The 20,818-nt window shown below is 36.3% G+C and overlaps 1 protein-coding gene across 1 annotated transcript in view; it reads left to right on the top strand.

The window, feature by feature from the left end:
* FHIT (fragile histidine triad diadenosine triphosphatase) overlaps nt 1-20,818 on the top strand; it is a 1,008,280-nt gene that overhangs the window by 953,440 nt on the left and 34,022 nt on the right. The window contains exon 6 of the mRNA XM_051979987.1: nt 19,487-19,593. Coding sequence (XP_051835947.1) covers nt 19,487-19,588 — 102 coding nt within the window. The 3' untranslated portion in view covers nt 19,589-19,593. The remainder of the gene's footprint in view (nt 1-19,486; nt 19,594-20,818) is intronic.

Genomic DNA, 20,818 nt, shown 5'->3' with positions numbered 1-20,818 from the left:
TCAAAAGATCTGGATACTAGTCTCCAAACTTCTTGACTTTCAGAAAGTCATTTATCTTCTTTGCGGCTCACTTTCCCCATTTCTAAGATGGAGGTTTTAAACTTCAACCTAATGGTAGCCCCTGAGTAAGAGATGCAACAAGATTGATATCTTCACCAATGGAAAAACGTGTGATGCTGAAACCTACGTTCAACTTCTTAACGCCACTCTTGTTCTAAAAATTGCCATATCTCTGAAATCCCCGAACACCCAGACCTTCAAAGAATTTAAATTGCTTGTCACCCAAATGGCAAAGGAAAGATGTATGGTAGCCATAAATAAGTTGTGGCACATTACCAATGATGGCTGGCACCTAGGAAGGGCTTATAACACATCATCCAGGAGACGTATAATCCAAAAACAGGGAGAGGGCCAATCAGGCAGGGAGAGTGAAGGATAACAGATGGCTAGCCTGAGGACTGCTCTGGTAACCGTGGAAGGCGACAGAATCATGGAATTGGAGTACTGAAAAGGACCTCAGTCTAGTGTCCCAGCCGCCTCCCAAATGCCCACTACCATGTTCCCAATCAGCTTGCAGGGATGGAGAGAAGGTTGAATTATATATATCAGACAACCTGGATTTCAAACCCTGGTTCTATTTGTGTGACTTTGGACAAAGCTCTTACCATCTTTAAATCTGAGATTTCTGATAAAAAGTGAGCCATTTAAATTCCATTAGACTTGGGATGGAAAGAATCATCTGTATCCAGAGAAAACTGTAGAGACATAATGTGAATCAAAACTTAGTATTTTCACCTTTTTGCTGTTGCTGTTTGTTTACTTGATTTTTTTTCTCATGCTTTTTTTCATTTTTTGATCTGATTTTTCTTGTGTAACACGATATATATATATATAAATATTGTTATGAGAATCATACATATTTAACCTATATCAGATTACTAGGGGAAAGAGGAAGGGATAAGAGAGAGAGAAAAATTTTGAACACAAGATTTTACAAAGGTGAATGTTGAAAACTATTCTTACATGTATTTGGAAAAAATGAAATACTATTTTAAAAAATGATCCATTGAATTAGGTGAGCCTAAAGGTTCCTCCCATCTCTAGATATAGCACTCTGTGTGACTTCCTAGTTCTTGCTTGAAATTTTCAAATAAGGGAGAATTTATTGCATCATCAGGAAATCCAACAGGAAATGTTGGCTGGCATCAAACTGAACTTGTCCTATTTGCAATTTCCATCCTTTCCTCCTAGAGTTGCCTTCTCAAGCCAAACCAAACAAGCTTAACTCTTAGTCTTGCACAGAATTGAAAACAGCTCTCATGTTCTCTCAAGTCTTTTCTTTTGCCCATTAAATAATCCCAGTTCTTTCAGAGGATCTTCATTTAGCATGAGCTGGAGCTCTTCCCCACTTCTAGGATGTACTTTTTAATGTTCTTCCAAACTCAAACATCCTACAGACAGAGCATCCTACACTGAGCCCAGGAATGTGATGAGCAGAGCATAGGCTCATAACACTTTTTTTTTTCCTTTTTTTGATTCCTTGTTCCTAGAAACCACAATTCTCTTCATGCAGCTCAGGATACTTTTAATTTCTGTGGCTACTATATCATATGGGTAATTTGTATTGAACTGGTGAAAGTCCATTGAAAACCCCAGATCTTTTTTTTTTTTCCAGACCATTTCCTGTCTAACTATGCTTTTAAAATCCTATTCTTGTGAAGATGTTTTTTTTATTAAAGTTTTTTATTTGCAAAACATATGCATAGATAATTTTTCAACACTGACCCTTGCAAAACCTTGTGTTCCAATGAAGATGACTTTTTAAACCTAAATGCAGAACTTCATGTAACTTCTTTCCTTATATGCACTACTATGGGACCTGCTTTTTGTTTTTGTTTGTGGATATGAATGATAGGATTCTCTCCCCATTGGTGGAGCTGAATGCCTCATGCGGGTCAGTGTTTTGATTCAAGAATTGCTAAAATTTCCAATCTATCACACATAATAATTCTGTGTTTTTTGTTGTTATTGTTTTTGTCTTTTTAAAAATTGTTATTATTCTCATAGTCATTATCTATATTATTTTCTTGGTTCTGCTTACTTTGCTCTGCATCTGTTAATTTGTGGCCTCTCCAGATTTTTCATAGCCATAATTTCTTACAAGGCAGTTATATCCTTTTACCAATTTACTCAATCTCCAACACGTCTTTTGAATTTTTGATTTTTATTTGGACCTGCTTCTTAGAAGTGAAAAAGGCTTTAAAAATGGCAAAATGACATTTTGAAATAGCCAATTGGGAAATGGTCATGTCTTATCCATAAAGAGACACATATTCAACTGATAATCTCAAATAGATCCATTGAGATTGGCTTAGTGTTAAGTGAATTATACAATGGATTCTATTCCTCTGAAATATTGATTTCAGTGTCTGGCAACTTAGATTTTCTATTCATATCAGGAGGAAATCTCTGAACCCACCATACCATGTAGACTAAAATAGTCATGTGTTTATTTAATAGGGGAATGAAAATTGAAATTATCCATTGAATCTACCAGTATTGTTCGGCTTAAATCGGATAATTGCAAGCTTCACTGCCGCTCCACATCATGAAGGCACCACCTGGGTGTCAGTTTTCTTACAGCTGGTATATCTTACCAGCCATTGTTAGGTGCTTTGTAAAAAGCAGGAATTATTCAGGCAAGTCCGAGTGTGAAACAAAAGGCTTAGGAAATTCAAGTGGCTCGTAGCTGGCTCCCTTCATAGGTCCCAGCACCACATGCTGACATCACTTCAGGATTACAGGAGAATGATCTTTCTCAAACACTAATATCTGAAGCATACAAGATAAAAGGGCTTCCTGAACATGACCAGCCAAGGAAATTGCTTTTTGAATAAATGTTCCCTTCTCTGAAGTTTGTACCTTTATGAAATGTCCTCCCAGAAGGAGTTTCATTTTCTTTTGGGTAAGCATGTTTGTTTGTTTTTAAACAGGAGGCCAGAGGAAACTGAACTAGCTGGAGCCTCCAGTCTCCTGGGAACACCCTGATCTCTTTTCCATTGAAAAAGCAATAAAGGAGATGGGTTTTGGAGACACTGGGGTGCTCAGGGATTAGCATGCCAAAGTATTCCTCATTCCTAGAGATGCAATAAACATCTTGGGCTTTGCCTCCAGACTTTCTAGTTTCTTTTCCTCAACATCCCATGGATACTCCCTGTTAGAAAAGACAGCTGTGGAGAGTTCAGAATGCTGTCCTGGATATCCTTTTGTCATCTCTACTTTTAAGGATACTGGACCTAAGATTGTTCCTGATAGGTAATTAAATCTGGGATGGGGGAGGGAGGAGGTCAGAGTTCTGAGCTGAGACCTTATCTCTGTCCCTAGCCTTAGATAAGTTATTTATCCATGTTAGGACTCACTTTTTCTCATCCATCGAATAGGATCGAACATCCATCCATTTTTCAAGTAGGATATAGAGTTCCAACTGCTAATTAAATTTTTAAAATATAATTTAATTTTAAGTACTAGGATTATCTATTAGTACCTATAGATATATCAAGACAGCTCAAATCATGGAGAGAATTGGACTTGGAATAAGGAAGATCTGAATTCAAATCCTGTTTCTGACACCTGACAGCTGTGTAAACGTGGGCAAAGCCCTCAATTTTCTCTTCTATAAAATGGGGGTGATGATAACCATAGCATGTTCTTCTTGTGACTATGGGCAAATCCATGAACACATCAGAGATCCAGGAAACTCTCTAAGACTGTGTGAGTTGCTAAGAAGGGACTAACCTGTGTTAGTGAAGGAAGTTTCCTTTCTCAGGAGTGCCTGAGAGTAACAATATTTTATGTTTGATCCTTATATCTGTTTACCTCCCATGGATTTTCTAAGTCAAAAGATGAAGTAGAGCACCAGTCCTGAAATCAGGAGGACCTGAGTTCAAATCTGCCCTCAGACACTTAATACTTGAAAGTCAAGTTGCCTCAGCAAACAAATAAACAAACAAACAAAAAAAGGCATAATGTATGCAATTTCACTTTGCAAATCTTATAAGCACTTTAGAAATACCCATCACTGATTGTATTTGTGTATGTATCCATTCCATATTCAAGAAACATTCCTTAATTCATTGAACAATTCTTTATTTTTGTGGCTGCAATTAACCATATAGTATTCATATTTTATTGTGTTCATTTTTTAAATTTTGAGCTGATTCTACATATGATTACTCAATCTGGATGTATAGATTTAACTCAAAGAAAATCACCTTCAATAAAAAAAAGGGGAAAAAAAAGAAAATCATATTCTAAGTTTCCACAAACATTTTCCTTGACTGCCAGGTACTTAGAAAAGGCCTTTGAGTTTGGTATCAGGAGTCCTGGGTTCAAATCTAAAATCTGATTTTTACTAGCCACATGACCTTGAGCAAGACACATGGCCACTTTGAGCCTCAGTTTCCTCATCTGCAAAAAGAAGAAGATAAAAGCTATACAACATAGTTCATGAGTTTGTGAAGGGAAGGAATGCTTTGTCTTTCTTAAACCAGCCTATAGAGGGGAGTTATTGCCCTCCACGGAATCAGTTCAGCAGAATGGTGATAGGATGGTGAGCTTTGATGCTGGTCAACCAGGGATACTGCATGGCTTTTAGGGCTTATGACAAACACATCCCAATCCCATAGATTCTGGCATGGCTCTGCGCACTGACATCCCGGTGGACTATTGGGTCTGTTTCTGCTGATCTCTGCATCCTTGAACAATATGCTAATAAAAAGCAGTGACAGCCGTCAGTTGGGTTTTACTGATGAAAATCTTTGCTGAAAGGTGTCCCTGGGTAGGCAACTTTTTGAATGGCCCTTTACAATCCCTGTTTGATTATCTGCCTCAAAAATCATGCTTTTTTTCCCTGCCATCAATCAATATAATAGACCACAAAGAAGTCTCTATCTCCTTTTTTTTTCTTGCTTCTTTCCATTGTTCCCTGTGTAAAGTGCCAAAAGTTGACACAGTGTCTTTGTAGGGTAAACTACAAAGACCATCCTGCCCCTTTATTTCTTCTCAAGATCAAAAGCAAAAGGATGCATATTAGTTGTGTCATTCACTTAAGAGACCTTTATTAAGCACTTAGCATGTACAAAGCATGTACAGGTGCAGAGAGAGATGCATTATCAGAAGCATTTTTTTTAGTAGGGCCCATTAGTTTCCAATGGGAAGGGAAAGGGTAATGGCTGTTTTGATAATGGGACAAAACAAGTTCCCAGATTTCAGGCAAAGTTCTTCCTTCAATTCAGACCTACACTGTGAATAACACCTACTCACATACTTTAGATAGAATTATTGTAAGGATAAAAACTAGAGAATATATCAAGGGCACAGAATTATTTGTTGCTAGTCCAAAATTACTAATGGTGTTATGTTGAGTTACTTCAGTCATGTCCAACTCTCGGTGATCACATTTGGGATGTTCATGGCCAAAACATTTGAATGGTTTGCCATTTTCTTCTTCAGCTCATTTTTACAGATGAGGAACTGAGGCAAAGAGGGTGAAATGGTTTGTCACACATTTGTATCTGAAGTTGGATTTGAATTCAAGTCTTTCTTGACTTCAGGGCCAACACTCTTTTTACTGTATTACCTACCTACCATTGCAACAATACTACAAATAGAAATGGATCACTCACCTTTGTAACTCTGTATAATAAAAACCAGAAGGCTTATGGGGAGAATGGGATTAGGGTTATAATACTTCAATCTTTCTCAGCAATATAAAAAAAAATAGAATCCTAATAAAAACGCATTTTTATAAGATTAAATGATAAAGAAATATCTAGCATCCATGACTCAGATGCTCATCAGTCTGCACCCAAGTTCCACAGGCTGAAATAGCTAGTAGAAGGCAGCCTCAGATGTCAGCAACTCCAAGATACCATAGACATGGCAGAAGGTGCAAGAGGGGATAAAATGCTTAGAGACTAGCCCCCTCTGCTCATAGCTCCTATTGTCTTAAAAGATGGGCAAGAAATATAGCACTTTAATACTGAAAGAGACCTGAGGTTTGTTGGGGAAGCTAAAAGAGTTTTAGCTTGTGAGTTATTGCAAAGTTGTACAATTTTCTGAGTTTTCATTTTTTTCTTGTTATGCTCGAATTATTCTTTAATATATCAATTGCACTGGAACAAATTCAGCTTTTCAAAACATTGCAGCACAACTGACTTTACTGGTTTCCATTCATATAAATATCTTTACAATCTGATGGGAACTTGAATGCCAGCTCCCTTTGAGGTGACCAGAGCTATTTCAAAGTTGAACAGACTTTACTTAGGTTTCATTAATAAAACTGTGTTTTGAAAGATGGCCTTGGATATTCAAGTTTATCGAGAGACCCTTTTAAATTCTACTTGATCCCTGTCTCACAATTCACGTCTCTTATTTTTTCCAGTAAAGACTATAATGAACATACCCATAGCTTCTTAGAGCCCAGAGACATTGTAAATATTGGTAAAGGCATCTTTTTGATTAAATTTTACTGAGCTCATAAATAATCCTATTAGCAATATGTCTTAGAATATATGTTTGCATTTTGCTCCATCTCTCATGTTTCTTGAGCCCAAATAACTCAAGCATCAACTATGTAACAAGCTCATATGTGTCATTCTGCCTCTGTTTCATCTAGTATTTTGCTTAGTATCACTAAATAAAAATATTTGAAATGATACTGATCTTTAGATAGGAGTCCCCTGAATGCTGTTAATTTCTGTTTTATGTAAATTTCAGGAGGGTCCTCCATTGCTAGAAACCCAAAGTGAGTCCTTTGATCTTTTTTTATAAGTCAGGTTAAGAAAAAACAAGAGTGACTAGTTGTTGTTTGCTGAGCTGTCCCTAACAAGCTTTCAAACAGAAAACTTGAAACTTCAATCTTTGACCAATTAATGCGAGCATCTGACAGTTTATGATATGCTACAGTAAATCTGAAATGCAGAGACCGTTGTTAGTATGGGTATTATAAGACATGCTGGTTACTCCAAGGGATAGGCATATTAACAGTCAGCTGGCTAATGTCTGATCCAAATTGCGATGCTGGCAAAATTTCATAGACTTCTTTGGCAATGGGCTTGACAATGTGATACTTTAATGTATAATTGGATAAGTAATTGGGTTTTGTTATAGTACAGTGGTTTGGCATAATTATTTTCCAGGGCTGTGATTTTCTAGTTAATAAATACTTTGGGGGGTTACAAATTCTTAAGTATCAACACTTTATATTCATTGAAATTGGGATGATACTAATTAATATAAAAGCTTATTTCAGCATTTTAGCAGCAAAGGCGATGTAGAAAACTTTTGTCCTGTCTTGAGTGAGTCCAGTTATGTCAAAGCTTTGACCTTGCCCTCATCAAAGGAATGGGTTCTAGATGTTAGTTTTCTTTTATATGTTGAAGGCTGAGATTCTCTCTATAAAATAACAAGGAGATGAGCTTTTGGCCCATCACAGTAAATTGAATTCTGGGATGGGGGAAGAGGGAGCCAGAAACTACTTGGCAATACTGGTACCTTAGTCAGAGGTCAGAATTGTGCCATACAGGGAAAAAAGAAGAGGAAAAGAAAGGAAGGGAGCAAAGAAAAGATAAGAAGAAGCTGGAGTTAGAAACTATTCACAAATCAATATTTGAAGAATTTCCATAGGATTATAGTGAGAGTTCATAGAGAACACTCTGGCACAAACTCCACATTTTATAAATGAGGGAACTAAGACCCATGCCAAATGACTTATCCAAGGGCTCTTAAATAGTTAAATGCTAAAAGAAGCTTTTAAACCCAAATTCTCTGAATCCAGAATCAGTGTTTTTTATACACTGTACCAACTAGTCAAAAATGCCAGAGATTATTAATGGAGATGTCTTTTTCTGCTGAAAGTAAAGGGAAAGGATAATTCAGTCCAGTTTGACTGGATGACTTCTTACCTCTGAGATCTTGTCCACTTGCTGTTCTATGATTTACCTGACCTGACATTAGGAGAGGTAGAGGTAGAGCTAAAAGCCTGCCAGCTTATCTCTATCACTTCACAGAGAAGAAGATGGAGCCCCAAGTGGTTAAATTACTTCCCCACAATCACACAGGCCATGTGTGATGAGATTCTAACCTGAATCCTTTGACACCAAATTCAGTTCCTTGCTACTGTAAAAAAGGCTGCTACAAATATTTGTGTCCCTTTCCCTCCTTTAAGATCTCTTTGGGATATAAGCCCAGTAGTAACACTGCTGGGTCAAAGGGTATGCACAGTTTGATAGCCCTTCCAAACTGCTTTCCAGAATGGTTGGATCAGTTCACAACTCCACCAACAATGTATTAGTATCTTAGTTTTCTTGAGCCCAAATTCAAACTACTTTTCAATAATAACTTTTTTGGTTTTTGTAATTATTTTTTCTTTTTTACACTATTAGCTTTTTATTTTTTAAAATACAAGCAAATATAGTTTTTAACATTCACCCTTGTGAAACTTTGTGTTCTAAATGTTCTCCTCCTTCCCCCTCATCTAGACAGCAATAATTCAATCAATATAAGTTAAACATGTGCAATTCTTCTAAGTATATTCCCACATTTATCATACTACATAAGAAAAATCAGATCTAAAAGGAAAAACTTGTCAGTACCATCCCTATTTTTAATTTCATCAGCACTGTACTTAATTCTTTTCTTGCTAATTCTTCATGCTTTTCAGCTATTTTGTCAATACCAATCCCCTTCATGTTCTTTCTTCTTTTTCCCTATTCTAATACATATGCAATTCCCTAAAGCCAATTATATTATGTGGTATATATAGAATGTTTCTTCAGGAATTGAATCAGGACCATTATCATTGTAATATTCAATTAGTTGCTCTCCCACTAGTTTCCACTTATCTGATGTAAAGTCCAGGTTAGCTCCCTGGAGGCCTCAGAATCAACTGAAGTCAGGATAAACAAAAGTCCTTGGTCTTTAGGGGGAGAAGTGAAAGGGATGGACAAAACTGCCACATGCTCTCTACCAACCGACCTCCCTTCTTGTCCTCCTCCAAAGTGACTCTAGCTTGTCTCATTCCACCCCCTAATCCCTCTTACGATTATCTGTATACACCAAAAGATTGAGCCAGCACAGAATAGTGAGAAGGGCAGTTTTTCCAAGCATATGCTAATAGAGTATTATCCAATAGGTAATTAGCCTTAAGTGCTCAGTTGTCTGATTCCAGTGCACCTATTCAGAGTTTCAGCCCTTTACAATCTGGCTCTAATTTTTCTTCTTTAGAGAACCAAGGAGACATGTACTGTCATGTTTCTAAGAGTTCAATGATCTGCTTCCAACTTACAATCAAACCTTGGTTTTTTATTAGCTTAACTATACACTCTACACACTTCCCTTGGGTGGGGAAGGTTCTTTTCTAAGCATTTGTCCCATTTCAGGTGAAACTATAGTTTATCCTTTACCAAAGTTTCCTGCTTGTCTATTTCTGTACTCACCCTATTTCAGGGTCAGGGGGACTTCTCCACTGAATTCACGATTATGTCAGTTGGAACTGCTGAGTGTAAATCCTTACTTCCACATTCGGGTGCCAAAATGTAATGTTCTGGCTTAGCTTTCTGGAGGTCCTCCAAATAGGCCTTTGTTTCAGCAGAATAATCACCACAAGAATGGTCAGGGATAAAGTCCAAAATGTTTATTATCTCCTTCACAGTCTGTCTTCTTCACCTGGGGCCAGGCTAGCTTTCTGGGGGATCTTCAGATGGGCCTTGGTCTTAGTGGAGAAATGCAGGAGTCAGGAGAGCCCCCATGATGGTGGGAGATGGAATGTTTCCCTTCCAGTCCTTGTTGGTCTTTATATATTCTATTACAATTACATTATTACAGCACACTATGCATATATGAACTTAAGAGAACCATTACATCACCATGCTAAATACTAAATATAGGTGTAAACTAGATAACCATTGTTTCATCAATTCTTCTGAGTTATCATCTTGTTTCTAGTATACTTCTTTCAAGTATACTTTTCCAGAGTTCTGTCTGGCATATATATCACCCAACACAAAGTCCTGCATACGGAATATGAAAGGAAAAAAAGCATATATATGTATATATACTACATATATACATACTACATATATATATACACATAAATACACACATACACACACACATATATCTTTTATACCTTCCTGGTCTTCACCTCCTAACTACCATGATTTCCTCTAAGACTTGGCTTAAATAACAAGGCTTCTCTTTTTCCCCCACATCTTTCCTCTGAGACTACCTCCGATTTACTCTGTGTGTGTATATGTATGTGTGTGTGTGTGTGTGTGTGTGTTGATAGACAGCTATTTGCATGTTGTCTCCCCCATTATAATGGAAGCTCCCTGAATCAAGGAACCGTTTTAGTATTTTTTTTTTTTTTTTTTTTGTATTCCAATGCTTAGCATAGTGTGTCTGGTATGCAGTAAGTACTTAATAAATGTTTCATAATGACAGAAGAATTACATATCTACAAATTAAGTTAGCAAGAAGTATATGTTTTTATAACTATTCATGTTTGGCAAAATAAAGAACTACATAATCTGAGAAAAATGTAATGTATATGCTGGGGTTGAAATAATATGGTAAGATGACAATGTTTTGGAATTAGTCTAAGAATTAGAATAGTAATAATGAAAAAAAATTCATATGAAATAAGGAAAAGAAAATTTTAAGGGATGCCCCTTTAGTGGAAAGGATAAAGGAGGAAAAGGAACACTTGCACAACTACATCTCAAAATCTATTATGATGAAATAATTATTGAAAACATTTGGTGCTATTTTTGAAAAAATAAAGGCTTGTGGAATACATTAAATAGTCTTTATTTGGAACCAAATTCATGTAATATACTAAAGTTCCTTAAACTCAAGATCATTAAACAGGAATAAGAAGGCATTATTTAATAGGAAAAGGGTGGGTAGATGGCACAATGAATATAGTATTGGGTCTAGTCAAGAAGAATCATTTTTTTGAATTCAAATCCATACTTGGACACATAGTAGATTTGTGACCCCAGGCAAACCACTTAACCCTGTTTGTCTCAGTTTCCTTATCTATAAAATGAGCTGGAGAAAGAAATGTCAAACCACTTCAGTATCTTTGCCAAGAAATCCCCAAATGGAGTCACAGAGTTAGACATGACTGAAAAAATGGCTAAACACATTTAATTGAAAACAAATTTTGAGGATAATGAGATAATAGCTTCATTAAAAAAAGTCAAAAGATTTGTATCCATCTTATGCCATATTCTGATATAAATTTCAAATGCAGTGAAGTTTTAAATAATTTGAAAACACTGAAATTTATTGTGATAGAAGTTATATCTTTCAGAGCCATTCAAATGGAGAAAATATTTAAACATTCATGACTTAGAAGAAAATATGAGACAAAATAGATAAATTTCAGTTTTGCACAACACAAAGTCCTGCATACAGAATATGAAAGAAAAAAAAAACCTGCTTGGAAAATCCTTGCAATAAACATTTCAAAGAAAAGTCTAGTATGCAAAACTTTTACAGAATTGATATATTTATAAGGGTAAGATTTTTTTCTCCAAAAGATCAGTGGTCAAAGAAAATGAGCAGATCTTAAAAGAATAAATACATTACTGTTAATCACATGAAGGAGAGTTTAACCCTCTTAATAGTGACAGAAATGCAAATTTGACATCAATCTAACTGTCAAAGATAATAAAGATGGTACACAATTCAAAGCTAGCATAGCTGTGGAAAAACAGGGGGGCTAGCATACTTCTGACAAAGCTAGGGATTGGATCTATCTTTTTCAAGAGCAGGAGAAAATTATTTATTCATATTTGTTGGGAAAGTTTTTATTAATCCAGTGTTAGGCACAAGGGACTGTGCTATGAAATGAGAAATTACTGACACAATAATTCTCTGCCCTCATGGAGCTTAAATTCTAATGGGGAGAATTTAAGTTCAAAATCAGTTCTTCCTTTGAAGAGGAAGAAGCCAATAGCAAGATCTGGGGGTCAAGAAGGGTTTGCTCTAAAAGATGGTAGCTTATTCTTTTCTTTCTCCCCCTTTCCCATCATTTCTCTGTCTCTATCTCTGTCTTTGTTTCTGTCTCTGTCTATCTCTGTCTTTGTTTCTGTCTCTGTCTATCTCTGTCTCTGTCACTGTCTCTATCTCTATGACTGTTTCTCTTTGTGCCTTTTTCTGTTGCTGCCTTTCTCTCTCCTCCTTTCCCATCATTTCTTTATTTCTGTACTGCTGTCTCTGTGTTTATATCTCTCTTTTTCACTCTCCTCCTCTTTTTCTGGCTCTTCTTTGGCTCTGTTTCTGTGTGGCTCTGTCCCTATTCCTGTCTTTCTTTCTCCTCCTTCCCTACCATTTCTCTGTCTCTTTATCTATGACTTTGTCTTTCTGTCTTTCTCTGTCTTTTTCTCTTGCTTTGTTTCTGTGTGTGTCTGTCTATTCTTGTCTCTTTCTTTTCCCCTCCTCACCATTTCTCCATCTCTATCTCTTTCCATGTCTCTGACTGTTTCTTCACATACTGAAATGATTCATCAATGAGAAGATGAGATCAATACAGAGGAATGATTCTTGAGATTAAGAATTCTCAAATAAGTGGTTATATTATTTCACTAAATTTGTTAATTGACCCCTATTCTCAATCCGTAATGACCTTGCCACCCCTCAGTCCTGACTTAGCATTTTTTGATGCTCTAATGCATTTCTCATGTGATCTTGAAATTGTCGCTATCAATATATACACCTGTATATGCTGGACGGTAAGCTCAGTGAAGGCAGAGACCTCGTCTGAATTAGACTTGAAATATCAGTACCAAGGGTATGATGTGCTTTTGTACATAGCAATTTCTTGATAAATGTGTGCTGAATGAAGTCCAATTCCTTTAGCAATTTTCTGAAAATGTGATCCATTTTGTTGTTTACATTGCATCTGTGGGCTTTTCTGCATGAAAATGGGAATTTATGGATGCTTTTTCTAAGTTGTAAATACTCTAGTGCTTTTTGTAGCCACACAAAAGAAGCCTCCAGAACCTCATATTTTTGTTTTTACAGAAAGCTTCCCATTTCTTCTTATCAGATGAGTTTAAATAGACTATGTTTATATCCCAATTCCAGTATCTACTTTTTAGGGTGTGTTTTCTTCCATATACAGATCATCTCATCCCTCAGGATATGCTTTCAAGTATTGCACTTAAAATAAAGCAACCAAATTGCAGAGATAAGTTACGGGAATATCTGCTTCCAGGAAAAAAATAAAACAACCAAAAACTATTGTCAAAATTTCCTTGAGTAGGCAAGTAAATGAAGAAAGGGCTCATTTATCTCTCTACCAACTTTGCAAAGACAGAGAGAAGAGTAATTAGTAACAACTTGGCAATAGGATCCTTTTAAATTTTACGATTCTGAGAATTGGGATTTCCCATGTGAAAATGAGTGGGACCCTTTACCATGCAACAAATAATGTAGCTCAGTTGTACCATCATTCCCTTTCCCATGTACATATACATATACCTTCCATGTGATCCTCCAGAGCAGTTATTCCAGGTCTGAGAAATTTAGTGGATCAGCATCCACTCAAAAATCATGAGTCATAATGTAGACCTATCCTACATTTTCCCTAGCTAGAGGCTATGTTAGTCCATAATAAAGAATTATAGGAGAACAGATAAAGAGCTAAAAGAGACCTGGGAGGTTGCTGAATCCAAGAAAAATAAAGCCCAGGAGGAGGAAAAAAAAAAAACCATTCATAGGGTCACACAAAAGGCATTTATTTAATCAAACAATGAAGGAAAATGAGTGGTAAGAAGTGAACACATGGGGTACTACTCTCCCACGAGTTACCATTGCACTAGTGTGGAAATGCAGCCACAGAACGAATCCTTGTGAAAAGGAACAAACATGGAAGACATCTATTTAGAGAACACATTTCCTCTAATACACAATAAATGTCTCCATCTATTCCAAGATATTGATTATTACGAGAGCTTTCTAATGAGAGCACAGAAGGCTTATTTCCCTTCTCGCTTCAGGCAAGATGTGGGATGTGCAAATACCAAGTCAAATGTATGCTCAAAGAGTAGACAGAGATCAGACATTTCATTTGATGTGAAATGACTCCAGGAAATAGTAAAAAGAAGAAGAAAGAGAACAGCAATTGACATTTATAGAGTTCTCTCAGGTTTTTGAAGAATTTTATATACATTTGGGCCTCAGATCACTCCCTATGGAGTAGGGGATATAAATATTAGTATCCACATTTTACAAACATAGAAGTTTAGGTTCATAGAGGCTCCATGTTTTGTCCATGATCATATGATTATTAAGGATTACCCAGGAATACTGAAATAAAAATCACTCTGAGTTTCATAGAACTTTAAGATTTACAAAACACCTGCCTAACAATCATCTTATGAAGTAGATTGCAAAAGTATGATTGGAACCATTTTACAGATGAATAAATTGAAGCTTATGGAGATTTTGAAGTCTCTGACACAGAGCTGGTAAGTGAAAGAGACAGAACTCAGATTCTTTTGGACTCTTAAGGGCTATGATTTTTCTGCTATGGCACACTGCAGAAAGCAGAAGAAGAAATGAATTGTCTATCAGACCTTGGAAAGGAATATCAACAATAAAATAATAGTCTGAACATTATGTAACTATATTGACCTAATTTGATCCAAATAAAGGAAGGAAAGGAAAAGAAGGAAAGAATGAAGGAGGGAAAGAAAGAGAAGGAAGGGAAAGAAAGAAGGAAGGAAGGAAGGGAAAAAGGGAAGAAGAGAGGAGGAAAGAAAGAAGGGAAGGAGGGATGGAGGAAGGTAGAGAAGAAATAAGGTTGGAAAGGAGGGAGAGGGGGAAAGAAAAAAGGAAAGAGAGAGGGAAGGAAGCACATATGCTAGGTATTGTGCTAAGCATTAGAGATACATTTAAACAAACAAACAAAAGAATGACAGAGAAAATAAACTTCCAAAATAACTCATAGAAGAAGATTGAAAAGTAGGGTAGATAGATTATGAAGATACTTGGTCACACAGTTTTGAAATCTGGAAGCCAAGAACAAGGCCAGGAGAGGAATGAAGGCTATCTTAGACCCCTTCACAAAACTGAGAAACTTACCAATGGGAAAAGAAGGTGGGCTTTAAGAAGGGATATTCCAACTTAGAAGTCCACCTTCCTCACTTTATAGATGAGACACCTGAACCCCAGAAAAGTTAAATTACTTGTCCAAGATTCCGCAGATGTTAAATGGGTTCAGCATTGAAACCCAGATCTAGAATGTTGTTTTTTCAGCCACTATAGCTCACTGTATCTCAGAGGCAAATGTAAATTCTTTGGGATTATTCATGGTTTGTAGATTTTCTCTTTTCACTGCTCCTCTCTATTAGCACAGAAAATTGGCTTCAGTGCTACACTATGGAATTGCCTTGAAGTGAAGCTAGACTCTGAGTATTTCATAATACACAAGTTTCACAGCACCTGGATCTCTGTTCCTTATGGTGGACAAGGTGTGTGTGGAAGGAGGAAAGCTGCTCTGAAGTAATCAGCCATCCAGCTAAAACCTCTAAACTAGCTCGGAATCTTGAGTTGTTTAAGGGGATTTCTCTGGTCGCTGGTGATTGACCTTGAGGACTGGCCACCTTTGGAGAGGAAGAAGGGGACGGAGGAAGATAAAAAAGCTGTAAAGACTTTCTTAAGGATATATCCCTTCATGGAGATCAGTGGGATGCTGTCAAGAGTTTAGAGAAGCAGTGGAATCTTAAACAGAAATACTGAAATAAAATTGGATTCGTGATCTCATGAATGTTGGAATTCTTCCAGTGATATGCAGCCCATTCATGCCAGCCCATCCTATATGACCTTCACCCATGTCCTCCCATAACTAAGCCACAGGAAACAAACAGCCAGTGTGCCAGAAAGACCTATTTTATTTCTTTCGACATCACAAAGATAGCAATAGAATACATGGGTTGTCCATTCATAATTTCTTGCTCATCCAAAATAACAAGTCCATCTTTTTACTGTTAATCTATACCTTTTTTGGTTTGTTTTTCAGTTATGTCTAACTCTTGGGGTTTTATTGGCAGAAATACTGGACTAGTTCACCATTTTCTTTTCCAGATCATTTTTACAAATAAGGAAAATGAGGAAACAGGATTAAATGACTTGCCCAAAGTCATACAACTGACAAGTATCTGAGACTGGATTTGCACTCAGAAGATGAATTTTCCTAATTTCAGGACCCAGTAGTCTTACCTACTGTGCCATTTAGCTCTCCCTATATCTTCTATAGGTTCTTTAAAACAAAATGTTTAAATACTTAGTTATAGCCAAACTTGTATCCTCCACAAAAAGAGATAAAGATATGGACCACTCTCCCTTCTTTGTAGAAATAGGAAATTATGGATGCGGAACATGGCATAAACTCAGGCTAGGTTGAAATGGTTCAGTTTGCTGAGCTCTTTCTCCTTCCTCACTCCCCTTTTATCCATTTCTATTCATCAAGATTCTTTGGAGCAGCCCCAGTTATGGTAAATGTGAGGAACAACCATAAGAATAGATATGTTTCTACTTTCTCCTGCTATTAGAGATGGAGCCTCAGCATGAAAGACCACACATTCTCTGGAAATGGGAGTGGGAGGAGATTCATAGAGATCTTAGAATCACAGATACAGAGCTTAAAAGGGCTCTCAAAAGCCATTTATTCCACTCTCCTCATCTTACAGATGAAGAAATTGAGGCAATAAAAAGAGGACAAATAATTTGTATAAAATCACTCAAGCAATAAGTTCACAGAGGTGAAATAGGAACCCAGATCCTTTGCCTCTTTCTGTGCTATCCAATTAAAATCAGTCTATGTATCAGCTTTGATAACACCCATTTTTTTATTTTCTCAATTTCTCTTGTAAACCATTCGTAAGCTTTGGCATATGACCATCTGCGAGGCATATGAAAATAACAGACGGTTACCCTAATATCCAGGAAAATACTGACATTCCAAGGCTCTAAATTATTTGGACTCATCTGGTGGAATCTGTATCACCACGAAGCCACTTAATGTTTGATTTCTGGGCTTCGGTCTCTTTTGACAGGAGTACCAGAAGTGGGGAGGCCATATATTCTGGATGTTGGAAGTGTTCCTCATCATTCTATTGAATTGTTAGAAGATGGATTTACAGCTGACCTGGAGCAAGTATCAGAATGAAATTAGTCTCTGACTAGAAGAACAGCAATCTAGTTTGCCTGGCCCTGGGCAATGGCATCATATCTGCCTTGTGCAAGGAAGGAAATTACTTCCTGATGTCGTTTCCATCTACTAAAGAGAATTAAATCCTTGTAGCAAAATGCAAAACTGACTTGCTGCAAGCTAACTTCTGAGTAGAAGATAGATCTCTCTCATAAACATATTTGCAGTTTGCTTATATGCTAATAATCCTCATTTACTCTGGAAAACACCAGAGTCAAAATGCCACTTTGCTGAACATCAGACCATGTGTCAACTCTCCTCAAATGGCTTTCCCTTTTGTATTAAGGTTTCTCTCTAAGTTCCAGGAGGAAAATGCCCATTAGTTTCCATAGCCTTAGTGTTGGGCTAGGCTAAACCTAGAATAATTCTAGTTAAAGATATTAAGTTAAATTATTTTTAGTGGAAAATATTATAAGCTCATCAAGGGCAGGTCTCATCTCGGACAATCATTTAACATCTCCAGGTCTCAGCCTTCTCTATGAATGAAAAGGACTGGATTAAGTCCCTTCCATTTCGATAAATTAGAAATTCCTCCATCTTTCCAGGAGAACTTTGTTTTGGGAAGTAGATTTGTTCCAATGGTTGTCATAGAGTAATAATGTTTGACCTGGAAAAGACTTTAGGGAGCTAAAAATCATGGGATCTTGGAGATGGAAAGGGATTCAATAGATAAAAGTATTGATAAAAAAGAAGTCTCACTCTAACTGGTCTATGTAACAGGAAAACTTGTCTTAGCGGGGAAATGACAGCTTCTTGGTATGATGATATCATGGCTAATTTTCATGTCCTTGAGTTATAGATATTTGTGTTTTTATATTACTTAAATTTCCTTCTTCATCTTTTCTTCATCCTTGAGCAGTAGTTGTCAAACTTTTGATTAAAGATCTCTCATGAAAGGGAACCATTAAAATTAGAAGCAATGTATTTCACTCTGGGATAGCACTGTTTGGGGCCTAAAAAACTTCTCTTTGAAACTCACCCCAATGCACTAATTGTCTCTTTTCCGGCCAACCTAAACTTGTCAAATCTCTCTTCTACATGATAACTTTGATGGTTTTGTGCTTTAAGAGATTAGAACTTTACTAAGACTTTGGGAGCGCCCAGTTTATATGCTATTTACTTATAAACATTCTATTTAAACATTAATATTTCACTGAAGATTATGCAAACTCTTTTAAATAGATAATGGTATAATATCAGTGGTTGAAGAATATTTAAAGTCATTTCAGTTGATGAGGACATGTTTATTTGTAATTCATTTGTATTCATTGTTAATTATTTTTTACTGTTTGTCATTTAGAAGCCTCTTCTTGTGATGGGGGTTGAGGTGGAAAGAGAGATGCTTTCTTTATGTACCTATATTTATTCTCTCCCATTATTTTATTCACTCCTTTGCATTCATTAGGAATAACTAAATCAAAGTACTTAATAAAATTAGAGGCAATGAAAAGCGTGTATAGCAAAGGCAAGGAGAGACTAGTTTTTAAAAACCAGAGGTGAGAAAATTCCAGGAAATATTAAATATGAAAGGAAAGAAGGAAGGAACAAAGGAAGAAAGGGAGGGAGGGTAAGAGGGAGGAAGAGAAGGGACAATTCAAAGGAGGCAGATACAAGATGAAAATATACATATTACATCTCTGACAAAAATTACAAACTCCTTTTAATAGGTAGTGGTATCATATCAGTGATTGAAGAATATTTAAAGTCAATTCAGTTGATGACGACATGTTTGTTTGTCAGCCATTTGTATTCATTGTTATTTTTTTACTTTTTATCTTCTGGAAGCCTCTTCTTGTGGTGGGGGTGTAAGTGGAAAAAGAGATGCTCTTTTTACGTACCTGTATTTATTTTTCCCCATTGTATTATTCACTCCTTTGCATTCATTAGGAATAAATGAATCAAATTCCTTAATGGAATCATGTACCTAACCTCTAACTCATTATATTATCATGTAGGATCTATATTGTTCCTTTCCTTTGACTCTTAATTATACAATATACATACATGCACTCAAACTCATTTAATGCGGTTTTTAATAATTCCTCTAAATTCTGAGTGTAAAAAAGACTATTCAAACCAGGTGAGTAAAATGGATAGAAATGATCAGTGACAATCTGTGGGTAGAACTCTCCTTTAATAAAAGAACATTTACTGGGATATGACATCCTATTAACTGGTATCATCTCATTTTGTCTCCAAAAGCTTCAGAAGCATGATAAAATAGGAGAAGATTCTCCAGCTATGTGGAGGTCAGAAGATGAAATGGCAGCAGAAGCAGCTGAGCTCCGGAAATATTTTCAATAAAGAAGGTAAGGTATCTCACAATAAATACAGATAAGAATTGGTGGTAGAGATCAGTTCTGTGTAGTGATTGTTCATATCCTCAACATCTTGATGAGATGTAAATATCTAGAGCCAACCTGGTTTCTTCTGAGTGTGCTATAGAATATACTTTACAGTATTTAAATGAGGTTTTCCCACGGAAATTTGATTTATATGGAACCTGAATGTAGCAATAGAGATAAATAAAAATCTATTTCTAGAAAATGAGATAGAAACAGTATCTATGTACAGATAGAGAAAGGTAATATATAGATATATGAAGAAATAGATTACAAAATCTATTTCTATTATATGTAGACACTCTTTCCATTATCTATGTATTTATAATCCATTGATAATTGTAGATAAGTGAGACAGAGATGGAAAAAGAGATAGAAATAGAGAGACAAGGAGAAAGAGATGGAGAGACACAGACACAGACACAGACACAAGATACACACACACACACACACACACACACACACACACACACATACACACACAGTGCCTGAGATAAAATACACTGAAACACCAAACTGCCAAAATCTTCATGTGGAGAAAAGGAACATAGAGAATATAGGCCACATTCCTATATCCAGGTTCTTTTTTGATATAGCTTTCAGGTACTCCAATTATTTTTATATTTTCTTTTCTTGATCTGTTCTTCAGATCTGTTGTTTTCTTCTAAAATGTTTCACATTCTGTTCTACTTTTTCATTCTTTATAATGTTTTGTTATTTCTTGATCTTCTGTAGCTTCACTGGCTTCCCCTTGGCTAATTGTCATTTTCAAAGAGTTATTTTTGACTTTAAGACTCTACCTCCTTTTCTAATCTTTTTTTTTTTTTATAATCTTGCTTTTCTTGGATGGTTTTCATTTATTTATTTAGTTTTTCCTCAATGTCTCTAATTTGATTTTTAAATTCTTTTTTGAGTTCTTCTATAAATTCTCCCAGGACAGGGAGCTATTTAATGTTACTTTTTGGAATAGTGTCTTCCTCTGAAGATAAACCCTGGTCTTCCTATTCCCATAGTGAGTTTTTGTGGTTGGGGTCTTTCTTCTTTGATGATTAATTTTTTAAAAAATAAGAAATATTAGTATAAACCCTCTAATCATGGGGTAGGGATGGTACTCTAACTTCAGTCCTCCTCTCTGACCTGGAACCCCAAACTAAGAACTCCCCCCTCCTGCAAATGCCAGCGGTGTCCCTGC

This window comes from Antechinus flavipes, chromosome 1 (assembly GCF_016432865.1).
Source record: "Antechinus flavipes isolate AdamAnt ecotype Samford, QLD, Australia chromosome 1, AdamAnt_v2, whole genome shotgun sequence".
NCBI lineage: Eukaryota > Metazoa > Chordata > Mammalia > Dasyuromorphia > Dasyuridae > Antechinus > Antechinus flavipes.
Note: the sequence above shows the minus strand (reverse complement) of the source record. Positions and strands in the feature narration are given on the sequence as shown.